The sequence below is a fragment of the Pinus tabuliformis genome, chromosome 2_1 (genome assembly GCF_031772625.1).
Source record: "Pinus tabuliformis cultivar Carrire ecotype Pingquan chromosome 2_1, CPIR1, whole genome shotgun sequence".
Taxonomy (NCBI): Eukaryota; Viridiplantae; Streptophyta; class Pinopsida; order Pinales; family Pinaceae; genus Pinus; species Pinus tabuliformis.
Window position 1 is genome coordinate 977,575,647 of NC_142299.1, and position 18,009 is coordinate 977,593,655.

Below are 18,009 nucleotides of genomic sequence, written 5' to 3' on the forward strand. Positions count from 1 at the left end.
TGATTACCTTTTCCTGTATATTGTAAATGAATCATGAGATATGTTTATTATATTTCTGATTTAATAGTGTACTGTCTATTCAGTTTTGTCTTGATTGGACTACTATACAATTAATGGTGGTGTAATATTTGACATCTAACACATCTTATAAGTTAGTGTACTCTTCATATTTTTTGGCAACATGATTATTTCATGTTGTTATTACTTTATGTTTAAAATATGAAAAAAAGAATATATTTCGTACTTTTTATTGATTGCTGATATTTCCTTTATTTTTTGGAAATCTCAAGTTTACGAACCCCGTTGAAATTAATGGTAATGATATTTAAAACACTTGTTCCATTGCTCCTATATAAAATGGTTAATCATAAAGGTTAACCTTGTTTTATGTGGAATAAAACTTGGAGATACAAGCATCTAGAACTCACCAACAGGCCAATTACAATAACGAAATGTTGAAAACCAGATGTCAAGAATACAAAACATATCATGTTGCTATAACAGTCCAACAAGCTTGAGTGGATCATCTAATGGTTAATACAGTCTGGACCGGTTGAGATTATGATATTTTGTTATGATGAAAGATCATGTCTAGCCATACTTGCAAGATCAATGTATCTCGATAGGGGATCACATGTAATCTACCTAAATATGGAATAAATAGCAATAATAACAATGCAAAAGTGGGATAGTAAAATTGATGTAAAATTGAAAATGTTATAGTTTCTAAATTCTAAAGAGATTTGAATCTTTGTCTATATATATATATATATATATAACATGTCCTCCTCGTCCTGTATCTGGGGTCACTGTGTCCAGTGTCACATACTCACATGTAATCTACCTAAATATGGAATAAATAGCAATAATAACAATGCAAAAGTGGGATAGTAAAATTGATGTAAAATTTAAAATGTTATAGTTTCTAAATTCTAAAGAGATTTGAATCTTTGTCTATAGATATAACATGTCCTCCTTGTCCTGTATCTGGGGTCACTGTGTCCAGTGTCAGATACTCATATTTGTGTGTCCTCCGTGTCCCATGTCATTGTGTTAGGTGACTTCGGCCACAAAATGTTTGAATGGCCAAAGCTTACATGCTTCTTAGTTAATGCAAATTTAATTTGTACCCTCAGAACTTACTTTGTGTTCTGCAATGTTTTGAATTTTGTATAGATGATAACTGGCTGGTGTTTGCAGGGCATACCGATTCTGTTGTAGCCTTGTCTTTCAGTAATGATGGGCTTTTACTTGCATCTGGTGGTTTGGATGGAGTAGTTCGCATCTGGGATGCTTCTACGGGAAATCTCATACATGTACTAGATGGCCCTGGAGGGGGGATTGAGGTAGAATTCTGAATCACATTTGATTTATTTTCTGTTATCATCTTTACTTTCAGCATTTTTTGTCATTGTCTATCATATTTAGTTTTGAATCAAGTAGGAATTGGTGTTCAGATTCTTCTTTCTCAAGCTTCTATTCGTCAAGCAGAATCCCATGTCCGCCTCTGAGTTGTTTTCTAAGTTTCTGATTCTATTCTTTCCCGAATTCACATTTGATTTATTTTCTGTTATCACCTTTACTTTCAGCTATTTTTTTCATTGTCCATCATATTTAGTTTTGAATCAAGTAAGAAATGAGATTCTGATTCTTCTTTCTCAAGCCTCTATTGGTTAAGCAGAATCCCATGTCTGCCTCTGTATTGTTTTCCAAGATTCTTATTCTCTTCTCTCTCAGACGTCTTGTTCTTTATTTTTTCTCAGATGTCTTTAATTATGATGTATTAAAACTAGTAGGATTTGGCTACCACACATTCTTATACTAAAGCATGCAGTGGATCAGATGGCATCCAAAAGGGCATTTAGTCTTGGCAGGATCAGAGGATTACAGTATTTGGATGTGGAATGCTGATCTTGGAAAGTGCCTTTCAGTATATACTGGTCATTGCGAATCTGTAACATGTGGCGATTTTACACCGGATGGTACTCATGCACAAAGAATTTGAGTTGCATTAAAGCTCCAAAAGTTTATTTGATATTATCTCTATATGGATGAATCTGACAGAGGATGGGTAAGTAAATGATGCTTGAATATTGCTGCAGGAAAGACTATCTGTACTGGGTCTGCAGATGGTTCCTTGCGGGTATGGAATCCACAAACGCAAGAAAGTAAATTCACTGTAAAAGGTGAGTATCAAAGTATTTATATCCTTTTACTATCTAATGATGCTATCTGATATGGTGGATAACAGGACATCTTGGACCAAATTCTTTTTATTTGTCTTTTTGAACCCAGAAACTTTTCTGCAGTGTAAAGCTTCATGTTTTAAAAAAATTATGCCAACAAATAACATAGAATTAATCTTTATGCCAGCGTATAGCAGAGAATAAATCTTTCTTTGGAATATATTGGTTCTAATGATGGATCACATGGATCGATAACTGATTCATCACATAGTTGGCACATTTGACCTGGAGACACTACCAAGAAATTGATGTTTGGTATAACCATAGCATTTAATGTTCAAATGACTGTAGCTTCGTTCACGTTGTGGCAACCAGCAGTTCATATCGAGTAAGATAAACCTAATCTAATCTCCTTAGCTGAAATACTAGCCACAAATGATGATGTAAAACGATGCTTCCAAGTCAATAATGTCTGGTAATTACCGAAATGTAATAGCTTTATTAGTATTAATTCAAGTTAGCCCATTCAATTGAAAATCTTACAAATTGAATGTTTTTCACAGCTCTCTATTAGATGTTCTGAATCTAGAAACTTGGATGATAATTTGTCATGGAATACAGTCAGAGGCCTTTGTAAATGCATTGCCACTCAATTTGGTTGCCAGATGAGATTAACATGTTAAAGATGATAAATGAGAGAACTGTGTGAATGATATATTCGATGCAAGTAAAGGTAGTTTGAAAGTATGCAAGGGTGGGATCATTGGAATTGAAGAGCAAGATCAGGATGATGACTTTGCGGGCTCGAGGATGCATGATGTTCAGTTTTAAGATAACCGCTGGTTCAAGGTTGTATTTCTTTCCAGTTAGTGCGAAGGAAAAATGCTGGACAAATCTGCAACTCTCTGTCTGAGAAGTGAATTTGCTAATTATTTTATAGTGAGGAAATCTTGTATATTGCCACTGCCACCTTAGCACTCCACCTGCTCTTTAGTGGAATTTCACCACACGGGAGGCTTCGTAGTATATATCACCTAAAAGGGTATTCTACATCAATAGGTACAAAGTGAGGTAAGAGAAAGGCTTGATCAAGGTACTTCTTACTTGTATTAGGCACAATTATTTATGTCAAGGAACAACACAATATAGAATAATCCTAGAGGAGATGTTAAAATTGGACAACTAGGTCCAAACTCCATGTTCTGATGCTCAGATTAAGAGGCTAATATTTTTGTTGGATTCCTCTTTCTGAGAGGTGTAAAATCCATATAAAAATAGTCTTAATCCGATGAGCAGAACTTATATTTTGAATTTATTATTCTTAATAAATTATATGTGCAAGGTCAGCCAGTTTTGTAATGTAGGCTCACATGCCCAACAGATGTGTCACACACCCTCATTGATGGATATATATACAGGAAAAGTTGGAGAGAATTTGAACACAACCAAAACTCACATCTTCCTCTCTCATCCTAAAAGTACGAGCTACCAGGAGGGTTGTTGTGACACATGCTGGGCTGGCTGACCAAAGGAGACTTTGCTGGTTGAAGCATCCTGTTGACCGCCGAAACGAACACATTCATTTTTCTTGTTTCTGATTTGTCTTCTGTAAGATCTGCTTATATGTTCTATCTGCATTTTGCTTATCTACTTGTATGATTGCTGTGAGAAAAGTGAAATTGCTCTTAGCATAGAACATCTACAAAACTTTACATGGTATCGGAGCTGAGGTGAAGACAAACTCTATCTATAGCAATCATCATCAAAGAAAACACATTCTTGAGGTAATCTCCTCCTCTCCACGTCTTGGGTTTTTGGAGAAGGAGTGAGACATCAAGAATAAGATGCTGGCCCATGATGCCCTAGCTCTAAATCTCAGCAATATGAAACCCTATACGCTGGTCATGAAGACTCATACGCAGTCTTGGGTGCCACAGTGATCAAGCTGCAATTATGAAGAGGTCATTACGTATGATACAGTCATAGAGGAAGCACAACATTCACGATATATACGACACCTTAATTATGCACAGCATACAGTCACGCAGGAAGTATATACGCACTTCATGATACATCACGCAGGAAATTATGTATATATGCTGTCATATATATATATATATTGGAACGCAGTTATATATAATATACCACGCAAAGTTAGCCACAGTGAAGGAAGGAAAACAGCGTGGATGTATACACGTTGTCATACCACGCAGCCCTAATCTGCTTCGGTCATAACTATAGTGATACGTTAGTTATATTGAACGCATTATGGGATGACAGCAACGTAAGCCAATGCAGTCACATTGAACGCAGGGACGCAGTCATATTATATACGCTGCTGTAATGTAAATGTTGGATATATACGCTGGGCACTGGAAATATATACGCTGGGCATTCATATAAATATCTTGGAACGCAGTCATAACATATATCTTGGAACGCAGTCTATACACGCACAATTGGAGAACTTAGCCGCTGTTCACATGGTAGCCGCATTGATATATTGACATGTTGGAACCCACAGTCTATACGGGAAACGCATTCAGGTATGGAAATACGCACAGCAAAGAAGAAAAGTAATACGTTGCTCTGGGAAAATCTAGCCACAGTTCATGAAGAGATACGCATCAACTCAGTCATGATATATGCTCACAGGCCCTAATCCATAGTGAATCTGGAAGCGTGGTTACTGACAACACTTATACGCCGTTTATGAAGAGATACGTGAGTTCATATATATGTTGGGGTGATACGCTAGTCGATGGACAGTGTATGCTGGTCTATGGGCAGTGATCCGCTGTAGCAATATATTTATATTCGCAAGCAAACCAAGCAGTGATATATGCAACTATATATACCTTTCCACGCTGTCATATACACAACAATATATACGCTGTCATGAAAACACTTCTTACGTTGTTCATGTAGACATACAGTGATGCCCTAGCTGCAGTGGCCGCAGTGAGGAAGACATCTAGCTGCAGCAGCCGCAGTGAGGAAGACATAGTCACAGTAGCTGATTACATACGCAGCCATGGTGATAGTTAATACGCTGTTCATGTGATACCTTTATTCGTTGTATACGCAGTCATAACCACAGTCAAAGAATTGGCATGATGAACAGTCTCGGCCTAGATGGAAGATAAGATCACACGTTGGATCTACTTCATAAGCAATCAATGTATATGTGATACATTGAACTTAGAACCCTTACTGTTCTCCTTGTCTCGGATTTCACAATGATCCTTAAGGTACAACCTCAGTCTCGATATATATATATTTTGGAAATCGCTGGAAGTCTGGGCACAATGAGAAACAATGTTGAAGGTTTCAAGAAATGTCAGTGCTGCTGTAGTAATGACAGTGATAGTTACATTCTCAGCATAATGGAAGAAGCTGTGTCAAGAATGATCTGAGACAAAGACATGATCTAGTTCTTGTAAGATCATGATCTCGTTGAAGATGTAGAGATTACCTCCATGGTAATTTCAAGGGACAGCCATGGTGCAACAATAATGTTATCAATGATGGTAGCAGTACTGAAAATATCAGTGATGCAGTAGTATAGCAGTGATAGATTGGTGGCATACTTGTAGCAGCAATAAACAACTATAGGTAGTATATCTGTAGAAACCCTATCACATGAACAACAAAGGATGAACAGTCTCAGATCCTGATGATGTAAGATGCAGCATCATAGACATGTTCGTAAATGGCAGCACGATGATGAATGAGACAACATGATGCGGCATGATGGTGCTACACAGTAAGGTGCAGCAAACGAACGATATGCAGCACGATGATAGGTGAAGGAGTCACCTTAGATACTAATCTTTCTGAAGCACTTTCTGACATGGTTGAAAGGGATACTAATCTAGAAATTATCCTTGGGGATAATGCCACTTATCCTGTGAAAGGGACCGGGACTGTGACCCTCCACTTGTCTCAAGGACAAGTCCTCCATCTACAAGATGTACTCTATGTACCCAAATTGAAGAAGAACCTTGTGTCTGTATCTGCCATGGAAGACAAAGGATTCAATGTAACTTTCTCTGATGGAAAGGTACTCATGTGGAAGAAGAGCTTCAAGGAAGCTATCTCAATTGGTTTTAGAGTTGGTACACTCTACCAGGTTGGAAGGAGTCCGTTGGGAGCTATGACTTGTGATACTATCCGTCAAACCGAGCTATGACTTGTGAACACTTGCCATTCATATGCAGCACGATGATAGGCGAAGGAGTCACCTTCCTTCCCGAAGCAAGGAAGGTGGTGACAGGGATGCCTGATTTTGGAAATAATCATAAAGGTGTATGTAAGGGCTGTGCTGAAGGAAAACATACAAGGGGACCTTTCCCCTCAAGTGTCACAAAGACATCTGAGATATTGCAACTGGTCCATTCTGATCTTTCCGGTATGTTGCCTGTAACATCCCTGGGGGGATGTTCTTACTATATGACATTTACTGATGACTTCTCTCGCAAAACCTGGATATACTTCTTGAAGAAGAAGGATGAGGCTTTCATGTGGTTCCGTACCTTCAAAGCCTTGGTGGAAAATATGACCGGAAAGAAGATCAAGATTTTGAGGACTGACAATGGCACTGAATATGAGTCAAATGAGTTCAAAGACTTTTGCAGAGAAGCTGGCATTAAGAGGGAGACTACCACTGCATATACTCCTGAGCAGAATGGTGTTGCTGAACGCAAGAATAGGACTATTGTGGAAGCTGCCCGTGCCATGCTATGTGACCAGGGTCTTCCAAAGTTTCTGTGGGGAGAAGCTGCAAATACTGCTGTGTACATTCAAAATCGATGCCCTCATTCCGCTTTGGACTCCAAAACTCCCGAAGAGGTTTTCTCTGGTAAGAAACCTGATGTCTCACATTTTAGAATTTTTGGATGTCCTGTCTAGTTTCATGTGCCGAAAGAAAAGAGAAGTAAGCTGGATGCTACTGGGAAGAAAGGAATGTTTGTGGGCTACAGTGAGACTTCTAAGGCATATAGAGTCTATGTACCTGGTCAAAGGGAAGTAGAGATAAGCCATGATGTCACTTTTGACGAAGATGCTTCCCTGAAGAAAGTAGTAGATCTTCCTAGATCTGAAGAAAACCATGAAGAAAGCCCTCTATGGGTTAAAGCAAGCACCCAGAGCTTGGTATGAGAGGATGGATAGTTACTTGATGAAGCTGGGCTTCACTCGAAGCAATGCTGATCCAAACCTTTACTTTAAGGTTGAGGAAGGAAAGCCTCTCATTCTAGTGCTGTATGTGAACGACCTCTTCCTGACAGGTGATGACCCTCTCATTCATCAATGTAAGAGGGAGCTTGCTGCTGAGTTCGAGATGAAAGACCTAGGACTGATGCACTATTTCCTAGGCCTGGAGGTCTGGCAGAGACCTGGAGAGATTCTCCTTTCTCAAGGAAAGTATATTGTGAAGCTTCTGGAAAAATTTGGGATGGTGGACTGTAAGTCCGTGTCGACACCAATGGAACTCAACTTTAAGAAGTTGAGTGGCAGCGCTGCAGGGCCTATCTTGGCCAATCCTACTGAGTATCGTCAACTCATAGGAGCTTTGATGTTCTTAGTGAACACCCGTCCGGACATATGTTTTGCAGTGAATACTTTGAGTCAACAGATGGTTGAGCCTCATCATTTTCACTGGGTTGGTGCCAAGAATCTTTTGAGATATCTTCGGGGCACGATAAACCATGGGCTGAGATACACTGCCGGGAGTGTGATACTCCGGGGATATACTGATGCCGATTAGGCTGGCAGTGTGGTGGGTCGTAAGAGCACATCTGGATGCTGTTTCAATCTTGGTTCTGCTTCGATCTCATGGATGAGCAGGAAGCAGAAGTCGGTGGCTTTGAGCACCGCGGAGGCCGAATACATTGCTGCTAGTATGGCCTGTTGTGAAGCAGTTTGGTTGAGGAAGCTCTTTAGTGAGCTGTTCCAACATGTGCTAGATACCACTGTAATACTCTGTGATAATCAGAGTGGGATTCGTATGACTGAGAATCCTGTGTTCCACAACCGATCCAAGCATATTGATATCAGGTACCACTTTATCCGGGATATGGTACAGCGAGGCGCCGTAAGGCTCGATCATATAGGAACTGATGAGCAGGTCGCGGATATTCTCACTAAGCCCCTGGGGAAGGTCAAGTTCCTAACCTTCCGTGAGAGTCTTGGTGTCGTGGAAAGACCCTATGATATGGGTCCTGTTGGACGATGAGCTCTGGGAGCTCTGGGGGGCTTTGGGGATAGCTTCTCGGAGCTATAAGCACTCATAATGCTTCTGTCCCACCCTTGTGATTATTGAGCTGGTTCGCCACTCATTTAATCTGTGCCCCGTATGCATCCTACCCATTGAGTTCAGGGCTCATGGGAAGTACCTCTCATTTGGCCAATGAGGTGTGGAAAAGCTAGAGACTATTAGCAAAGACTGATGGACGCATCAGAGATTGCCGTACTCCCTATCTAGGATGGCATGGTCCAACCACTTGATCTGGGATCAAGATTTGTGAGGTCTGGGACCTCTGGACTGATTATGTCAGTCGGGGAATGATGTCTTTGTGACTGACCCACTTCTGTTCTGAAATAAAGAAGCCAGCAAAGCAAGTTTCGGCGGGATGACTCACGATGTTAATTGCACTAATAGATGGAGTTCTCCCTAGTTGAGAGGGAGTGTTAAAATTGGACAACTAGGTCCAAACTCCATGTTCTGATGCTCAGATTAAGAGGCTAATATTTTTGTTGGATTCCTCTTTCTGAGAGGTGTAAAATCCATATAAAAATAGTCTTAATCCGATGAGCAGAACTTATATTTTGAATTTATTATTCTTAATAAATTATATGTGCAAGGTCAGCCGGTTTTGTAATGTAGGCTCACATGCCCAACAGATGTGTCACACACCCTCATTGATGGATATATATACAGGAAAAGTTGGAGAGAATTTGATCACAACCAAAACTCACATCTTCCTCTCTCATCCTAAAAGTACGAGCTACCAGGAGGGTTGTTGTGACACATGCTGGGCTGGCTGACCAAAGGAGACTTTGCTGGTTGAAGCATCCTGTTGACCGGCGAAACGAACACATTCATTTTTCTTGTTTCTGATTTGTCTTCTGTAAGATCTGCTTATATGTTCTATCTGCATTTTGCTTATCTACTTGTATGATTGCTGTGGGAAAAGTGAAATTGCTCTTAGCATAGAACATCTACAAAACTTTACAGGAGAGCATGTGAATACTAGGGTTTCAAGATATTATTCAATAACAATGCATCTATCCATCCAAGTACAAGGAAAAGGTTTGCTTGAAAGGCATTATCAACAATAGGGAAAGGAAAACCTTCAACGAGCCCTATGTTGAATCCTTTTTTCAGGACTAGGGCTTCAAGATGCCCCAAATTGCCTAGGGTTGATGACATCAGCCTTAAAGAAGCAATTTCTACCAAGGAAGAAACTAGATTTTGAGTTGATAAAGTCAAACAAAGTGAGAAGATGCCAAATCATCCCCAACGTTACACTTAAACAAACCCTAGTTGAAGTTGCCTTTTGTCTTAATAGTAGCAACTTGCCTTGAAGGGTCGAAAAAGATAGGGGAGAGGAAAAGATAAAAGTTTTCAAGGTTTTGTATCATCGGAAGGGATCCCATTGCCTTTCCACTACTTGGGTGATCGAGTCTTAGGGATTTAAACCAATGTTGCATGACTCGAACTCACAGAAGACTTGTTTGGCTATTGACTTGACAACCCATATAAGACTCGGGAACGAACACGTATAAGACTCGTATAAGACTTGGCAAAATACAAAAAAAAAACTTAAAATATGGTAAATTTTAAGAACAAAAAAGAAAAATTAAAAAAATTGAATTTTGAGGGTCTCCATAGGTCTTATGCGGGTTGTATGCAAGTCATGCAATTCTTCATGGGTTCAATGCGGGTAGCCGATTTTTATGCCTGTTTTGGCAGGTACGGGTAGAAACTGCGAGTTCTATGTGTTGAAATTTGTAACTAGGTTCGGTCTATATAAATGTATTTGAGATTTACTTATCAAGAGAATGAAGACAATGTTTTTATTATTATTATTATGACTTATTAAAGTATGGGTTTCATGCTTGGGTCATCATGTTTTAGGTCAAAGTGCCCATTGAGGACTTCTAGGATTTATTTTGAGTGATTAGATTCATTGTACATTTAAAGAGACCCTTCTTGGGCTTTTAGATCATGTAAAAAGAATTATTTTTGAGTCAACAATGAATTTACTCTCCTCCACACCAAGTCGGCCTCAAGAAGATCAAATTAGCCTCAAGACAAGTAATTCGACCTCACAGAAGGGCCATAAATACAAGGAGTTCGAATTCATTTGGAGCATCTCATTCTCTCTCACATAGTTCGATCTCTGAAGTTGGAAGCTAGAAAACTGAGAAATTATTTAAGAGCTAGAAAAGGAGCTGGAAAGAAGTGCGAGTTTTTGGAGGAAGATAGAGGGCCTAAAGATCGAAATTTTGGGACAAATCTCACTCAATTCCGAGGTGTATCAAGGGAGATCGAAGTTCTCCAAGTTTGGTCGAAGCTGCTGCTGCTGCTACTACTGCTAGGTCGAAGCTGCTTCTGGGTCGAAGATGCTACTGATGCTTCCAAGTCGAAGTTTCTTGTGAAGGGTTGTCATCTGCAAGAAGGATTGAGGACTGACTTAGTGTGGAGGGAATCTCTGTCTGGGTCTAGAGTCTTGGATTGTCTCGAGAAACTATTGAAGGAAGAATTGTTGACTTGGTTTTCCCCTAGATAGGGGTTTTGCTCTAGCTTGTAATGTCCCTTCCGAAATTAAATTGTTACAGGTTTATTTATACCACAATTTTGGAGGCCATGGGACCCATGCGATTTTTGGAAAAGACTTAGGAAGGAAAAAGGGGCTGAAATGTTTTGTTGGCATAGCGTGGGGGCCACCCACATGAGGAAATATGCACCACTTTAGAGGGAAGTTCGAATGACTAAGGAGGGAAAGTCGAATTGCTAGTTAGAGGGGGCCCACATGGGAAAAGAGGCCCACAAATTATAAATAGAGGAGGCTCAGCCTCATTTGGTATCTTTTTGATTTATTGAACTCAAACTTAGTTGCTCGAGCTACTTAGCCGAGTTACTGTGCTGTTTAGCACATGAGTGTCTCCGAGCGGAGATCTCAACCCTTGCTTCGGTGGACTTCGAGTGCCACCCTAGGAAGGCAATTCGTAGTACCCTGGAGGAGAGCCGGTGGAGTTTCACGGTCACATCATTCAACATTTGTCTCAGCCAGTGCGTGTTTCTGGAGGACATAGAAGGGGAACACACAGGTGTTGCTTGTGGGTTCATCTGGGCAGCAACTGTCGGGGGAGTTTGGGCATTGGAGCTACAGTGGAGGATCAACCTTTCGGGAGATTTTTGGAGCAAGAGGTTGCTGCATTAGAGCAATTTGATTTACAGTCACCCGGGCCTGCGCAGAGAGCCATCACTAGGCTCACGTGGGAGTTGGAGGAAGGAATTGTAGAGCTGGAGCTGGTCGGGAGAAGTAGGAGATCATTTGGAGGGCCATTTGAGGAGGATTGTTAGAGTTGGGAGAGCAAAGGTTAACAGGATCAGTCACAACAACAAAATTCGAAATTGGAGGAGGGCCAAGCTGTGAAGGGTCAATTTTTGAAGGTTGGAACCATGGGAAACCCTTTCTGGGCTCTTCTGGGTTTTGGGCAAGGATCATACTTCTAATTTTATAGAATTTTCTGGGCAGATCTAAAGGGTCAAACAGGGGTCCCAAATCAGCTAGTAGTTAGAGGAGCTAAGGGGAATTTGGGCCAAAATTCTGAGGTCAACATTTGGCTGATTCCTTCGTGGGTTATTTTGGGTATTTGGTGGAGAGGCCGGGGTTAATTTCCCGTAATTTTATGAGTGCCAGAGGTGGGTTTTCCGGCAACATCTTTGCAACAGACAACAATTTCACAAGGGCAACGCAGGGCATCATTGCAATAGTTATTTGTGCCATCTGGGCTTGACATATTACCACTTGGGCTTGATCACGCTTGCCTTTTAGGCAAGCCCAGGGGCACCACTTCCACATTATTGTACCTTCCTCCTATATTATAATAAAATGGCTCAACTTTTGGTTATTCCTGGACTTTTTATGGGTGTGCACTGAATGTTTCAATTTTATGGTGTTGTTTTTATTGTTTGTTTTGCATAACACTATTTTTCCCAGTTTGGAACATTACATGGTGTAGAGCCTCTACTTTGCACTTGATTATCCATCATTTACCTACAGTTTTCCCTCACTCATCTCTCTCTTTTGCCTCATTTTCCTTGCAAACCAACCCAGATCATTACATTTAATGTCTTTAAGCATGATTAAGTGAACTTTGCTAATGTGTGACTGTTTTGTTTAGATTTTGACATATTTGCAGAGATTCCGCAGCTGTCTGGCAATTCCGCAGCCATTCAGCGATTCCGCAGCCATCTGATGATTCCGCAGCCTTTTTGTTAATCTCAAGGTTCCACGTGTCATTTTGCAAAACGAGCCACATGGGCATTTAGGAATAAAGGTGCTCAAGGTTCCTGTGCCATTGGTTCGATCAGCCACATCATCTCCACCTCCGGTCAACGAGGGTCAAGCCACGGTCAACAAAGGCAGCTTAAACGGTGTTACGTAAGCTGTTGGGTCACGTCAATGCAACTGGTGATTTGTCCGTGTTACGCAGGTTGTGGGAAACATAATCCAACTCTGGATTCAATTCCCATAACGACCAGAACCTCCAGCTCATCCACGAGGCTTATGACGTGTTGCTGAACCTTTATTATGCATGACAGATTAGTTAATTTTCAGTTTCTAGCTTTACGCATTAGGAAATCGTTTAGATGCCTATAAAAACTAGCGTTTGCATACGCTTAATGTTACTTTTTAGTTGCTGTGTTTTATGAACCTGTTATAATTTTAGTGCATTTCCAGACTCTGTTTTGATAGTGCTGTTCTAGCACTCTTGACTGTAATTTTCTGCACATGGAGTAATAGAAGCAGTGCTGTTCTGACGTTTTCAATTCCTTGAGTCTTCTTTGGGTTGTATGAATGGAGGGCCCCTGTTCATGACTGCCCTTGTATAGTATTTTTATGTTCAACATTTCCTTATTTTCCATTCAGCATTTCCTTTTCTTTGAAACATGTACAGCTTGATTCACTTTCATGTTATTTCATTTCCAGCCTTTATTTTAAGCTGATCAGTATTGTTCTTTTGCAGGTTTTTAACCCGGGATTGTTTTTGTGTTTATGTATTTGCTTTATAACTGATGGTATTTTCAGTTGACAGATTCAAAGTTGCTGCCTTTACTTTATTTTCATAGCTGGTTTTTAGTTTAATTTCTCAAAGTTGTCTGCTAACATATGAATGGTCTCTTTATCACAAATTGTTTATCTTTTAGAGATCAGAACACTGATAAATTACAGCTGGCTTTGAGTACTTTTTAGACTAATCTTTAACTACTTTCTAATCGTGCTTTACATAGTACCATATGATAGAAGCAGAGAGTTAGAAAGAGCTGAACATTATAACTAGTCTTTAAAGTAGATTTTTCTCATTTTTTTATCACTTTTTAAACTCATCTCTAGCTACTTCCTAATCGTGTTTTACACAGTACTATGTGTTAGAAACAGAGAGTTAGGAAGAGATAAACATTATCATTGGTTTTTAAAGTGATTTTCTTACCTTTTATTTGCAGCAACATGAATGGTGTCTAGTGCCATTAGAAAGTGGTTCTTTGCTTTCAGTTTATTTCAAGTTATTTATTTCTTTCAAGCTTTTCCTTTTCAGCAAGTAGTTAGAAATCACCTTACACACACACTCACTCATCTGTTTATAAAAACTACATTCCATCTTAGGAAGATAAACTGTCCATAAACAACACCCCCAAAACGACAAAAAACTCTAAGAGGTTGCTTAAGTACATATAGTACACCTTCACTTCATCAGCTTACGAGCCCCGGGTTGACAATTAATGACATCAATTTAGGAACACTAAATTGACTAAACACATGGCTGTCCGCCTACATCTGTTGTCCTTGTGTTATTGTTTTGGTAATTGCTTGATGAAAGATAAAAGAAGAACATAAAGATAAAAGAATCCTAAGGAATTATCTTTATAAGAAAATATTTCTGCCTTTTTGATTTTCTAACAAGGTATTAGAGCTAAGGTGAAGGAGGAAAAAGGCATTCTTGAGTATCTACTAGAAGGAATCTAAAGGATTGATCTAGGGATCATATAAGGAGCTCTTAGAAGAGAATAAACTCACTATCTTCAAGGACAATGTTTAATACATTAAAGAATGAGAACAAGTTGGAAGGAGCATAAAACTATAGATCTTGGAAGAAGAGAATTGACCTCATTCTTGAAAAGAACAAGGTCATGGATGTGATCAGAGGGAAGGTGAAGAAACCTACTAAAGAATCCAGTGATGCAGACAAGGTGAAGTATAGGGAATTGGAAATATTGGCTATGACTCTGATGGTAGAAAGCATTAAGGACAATCTTGTCCCATACATTTCCAATATAGACCATGCTCAAGAAATGTATGAAGCATTGAAGTTGTCAACTCACTCAAGGGTCTAGGTGAATCCATTGAAGAAAGCACAGTTGTCCAAAAGGTTTTGTGATCACCTCCAGAACGGTTTGATTTGAAAGTTAGTGCCATAGAAGAAATGAAGGATTTGGATGACCTAAAAATGGATGAACGTCATGGGATTCTCATTGCATATGAAATGAGAAAAGGGATCCCAAACTCTAAGGAAGCTGTATTCAAGGCTTCAAAAACATTGGAAAAAGGGAAAAATTGTAGCAGTGATGATTTCAATATTGAAACAGAACTAGCAGTGATGATTCTGATATTGAAACATCGAAAAAAGGGAAAAATTGTAGCAGTGATGATTCCAAACTCAAAGGTAAGTATCCTCTCATTTGTTTCAAGTGTGGTAGAATAGGACATTATGCCGCAAAATGTCCTCAGAAACATGATAGCGATGATGAAGATGAATACAAAAAGAAGATGTTCAAGAAGAAAGGGTCATATAAAAATAATTTCTTCTCCAAACAAGATGACTTTGATGAAGAAGAATTCATGATTACAAAGAAAAAATCAACTAAAAATACCTTTTTACTCAAAAGGGATAATGATGAGTCTGATGAAGAGGATGACTATGCTGGAAGCAGTGAAGTGTTATTCATGGCATTCACAAATGATGATGATTCCGAAAAAGAAGAAGAAGGAAATGTAGATGAATTACTAATGAGTGCTATTGAAGAAAATGAGAAATTAATGAAGAAGGTCATTTCCCTCAAAATAAAAAAGGAAGAAGCAAAAAGGAAGGAAGAATTCTTGAACAACAAACTAAAAGAAAGAGAAGAAATATGCGAAAACGTGAAGCTGAAATTGTCTCTCTAAGGAAAGAGTTGAATCAAGCTAATAAGAGCTGGCAAAGTTCTCAAACTCTTGTTACCATCCTTAATGCTCAAAGACCTCAACATTATAAGACTGGAATTGGTTTCAGAGGTGAATCATTAGGTTCAAAGAAGAATGCAAATGAAGAAATCCAAAGAAGTTATGCTGACGTCCTTTGCAATCCTCCAAATAAAGAGAAGCCGTTCAACCTAGAACAAAGATCCACCTACAACAACCCAAGGAATGAAAGAAAGCTATCTCCAGGAAAGAATATTGCATCAAGTCAAGGCTATCCAAACAGGTATCAAACTATCTTTCTTGGTTATTGTTTTTACTATAAAAATTTTGGTCATCGAGTTAAGCATTGCAAGGCTTATAAGGATAATAGTTCGAGGAGTTATAAGACCAATTATCAAAAGAAGCTGCTTGGCTCAAAAGATTAAGGTCAAATCAAGACCTATAACTCATTTGATCCTTTGGCTAAGTATGATCTAGTATATTCAAAATGCAATGATTTAGATCATGATGCACAAAATTGTCCACTTATGTTGAAAAGGAAAGAGTTGAAGGAGGAACCCACTACAGATAAATGTGGTCTAGCTTTATGTGCACAAAGTGATGAAAATCAATGGTTTGTGGATAGTGGATGTTCAAGACACATGACAGGTGACCAAAAGAAGTTTATCTCATTAAACAAAAAGGATGGAAATGTATCCTTTGGAAGTGGATATGCCAAAATTGCCGGAAAAGGGAAAATTGCTCTTGTTAATGGAAAGGGAAAAGTACAAACACACTGCTGGTAGAAGGGCTCAGACACAATCTTCTAAGCGTTAGCCAGATTTGTGACCAAGTACATAATGTTATCTTCAGTACTAAAGATTGTGAGATAAGAAAATCCTCTTCAAGAGAACTTGTGGGAAAAGGAGTAAGAACACCAGATAACGTATATATTTTGAGTAAAATTCAAGAAGAAAAATTGTAATGACCCGCCTATAAATAAAATACGAGTATTAGCATACATACGAGGCCTCCATACGATAGCTATGTATGCATGGACCCGCATGTATCGCACTATATGTAAACTAGTTACTCTAGGAGGAGATATAAATTAAGGTAATAAATTAATACCACACCAGAGTATCATATATATGATAAGTCCTTAAAACCAACAGAAAATATTATTTTTAAAGTACAAATTAAAATTTACAATTTAAAATTAAGAAAATAATAAATTAATAATATAAATTAATTAAAAAAGTATAAATTTAATAAATTTAATTAATTCATTTAAAAAATAATAAATAAACTTTATTAAATTAAACTATGTATCCAAATAAAGATCAACGAAATCAATGAGATTTGATTTCATAAAGTACACGTAACCAAAATTTTGACACGGGGATGAAGAGAAAGCGGTGGATGAGGAAATAAAAGAAGAGGAAAAAGCCAATTTGGGGGGGGGCAGCAGAGTGGAGAATAATTTTGAATACGAGTCTTGATTATACTGAAGTTTTTGGGCACGGGGGAATCAAACTGCTTCATTTGTAAGTTTTATGAGACTGAGTACCTAGGTTGTACTCAGTTCGGCAGGGTGGTTTTGACCGTTTTGGTGACATAGCCGGTCAAGAATTGCAGCAAAGCAGATAGACTTTCAGCAGATTTTTCAATAGAGCAGAGAGCGGGACAAGATTTGCAGTAAACAGATTTTCAGCAAAGCAGAAATGTTAGTATTCATTAGATTAAATTTATTTAAAATCCTGTAATGATTATTTCAGGTTCTGGAATTGCTATTTAGAAATTAGCCTGAGGTTCAGGCTCTTACATTTTGGTATTAGAGCTTAGTTCAAACTCTCGGACCTGTTAAGTCTGTTAAGGATTTAAATTTATTAAAATAAGGTTGTGCTAAAGCCATTCAAAACATTCACCCAGGGAAGACACATATAATAAATTCTACAACACTCATTGTGTGTTTAGGACTTCAGCTAGATGAACTTTCATAGCTTTTTCTAGTTTCTCAGCTATCTCCTCATCGTTGTTGTCACTTTCACTATCGTCGTCCTCAATACTAACATATTCCTTCCCCGATGGAGAGTCTTCACATTCTACATGTATTGGCAAAGGTGATCGATTTACTTGAGCACATTTACCATCAATTTCATCTTTCTGCTCACAAGTCTTCAGACAATCATCGGTCTCTTTGATGCGTTCGCCACAACTATAACTTTCCTCCAAATAACTGTAAGCTTTATTTGGAAGAAGGTTATCCCCATCTGCCCCACTTATTATGCCCATATATAAATCACCACTAAAGTAGAGTGGTGTTATATTAACATTTTCATTTTAGAAAAATACTTGTCTAATGAAGTAAA

The 18,009-nt window shown here is 38.8% G+C and overlaps 1 protein-coding gene across 1 annotated transcript in view; it reads left to right on the forward strand.

The window, feature by feature from the left end:
- LOC149203909 (uncharacterized) overlaps positions 1 to 18,009 on the forward strand; it is a 230,576-nt gene that overhangs the window by 109,920 nt on the left and 102,647 nt on the right. The window contains exons 6-8 of the mRNA XM_089403604.1: positions 1,201 to 1,346; positions 1,835 to 1,982; positions 2,103 to 2,186. Coding sequence (XP_089259730.1) covers positions 1,201 to 1,346; positions 1,835 to 1,982; positions 2,103 to 2,186 — 378 coding nt within the window. The remainder of the gene's footprint in view (positions 1 to 1,200; positions 1,347 to 1,834; positions 1,983 to 2,102; positions 2,187 to 18,009) is intronic.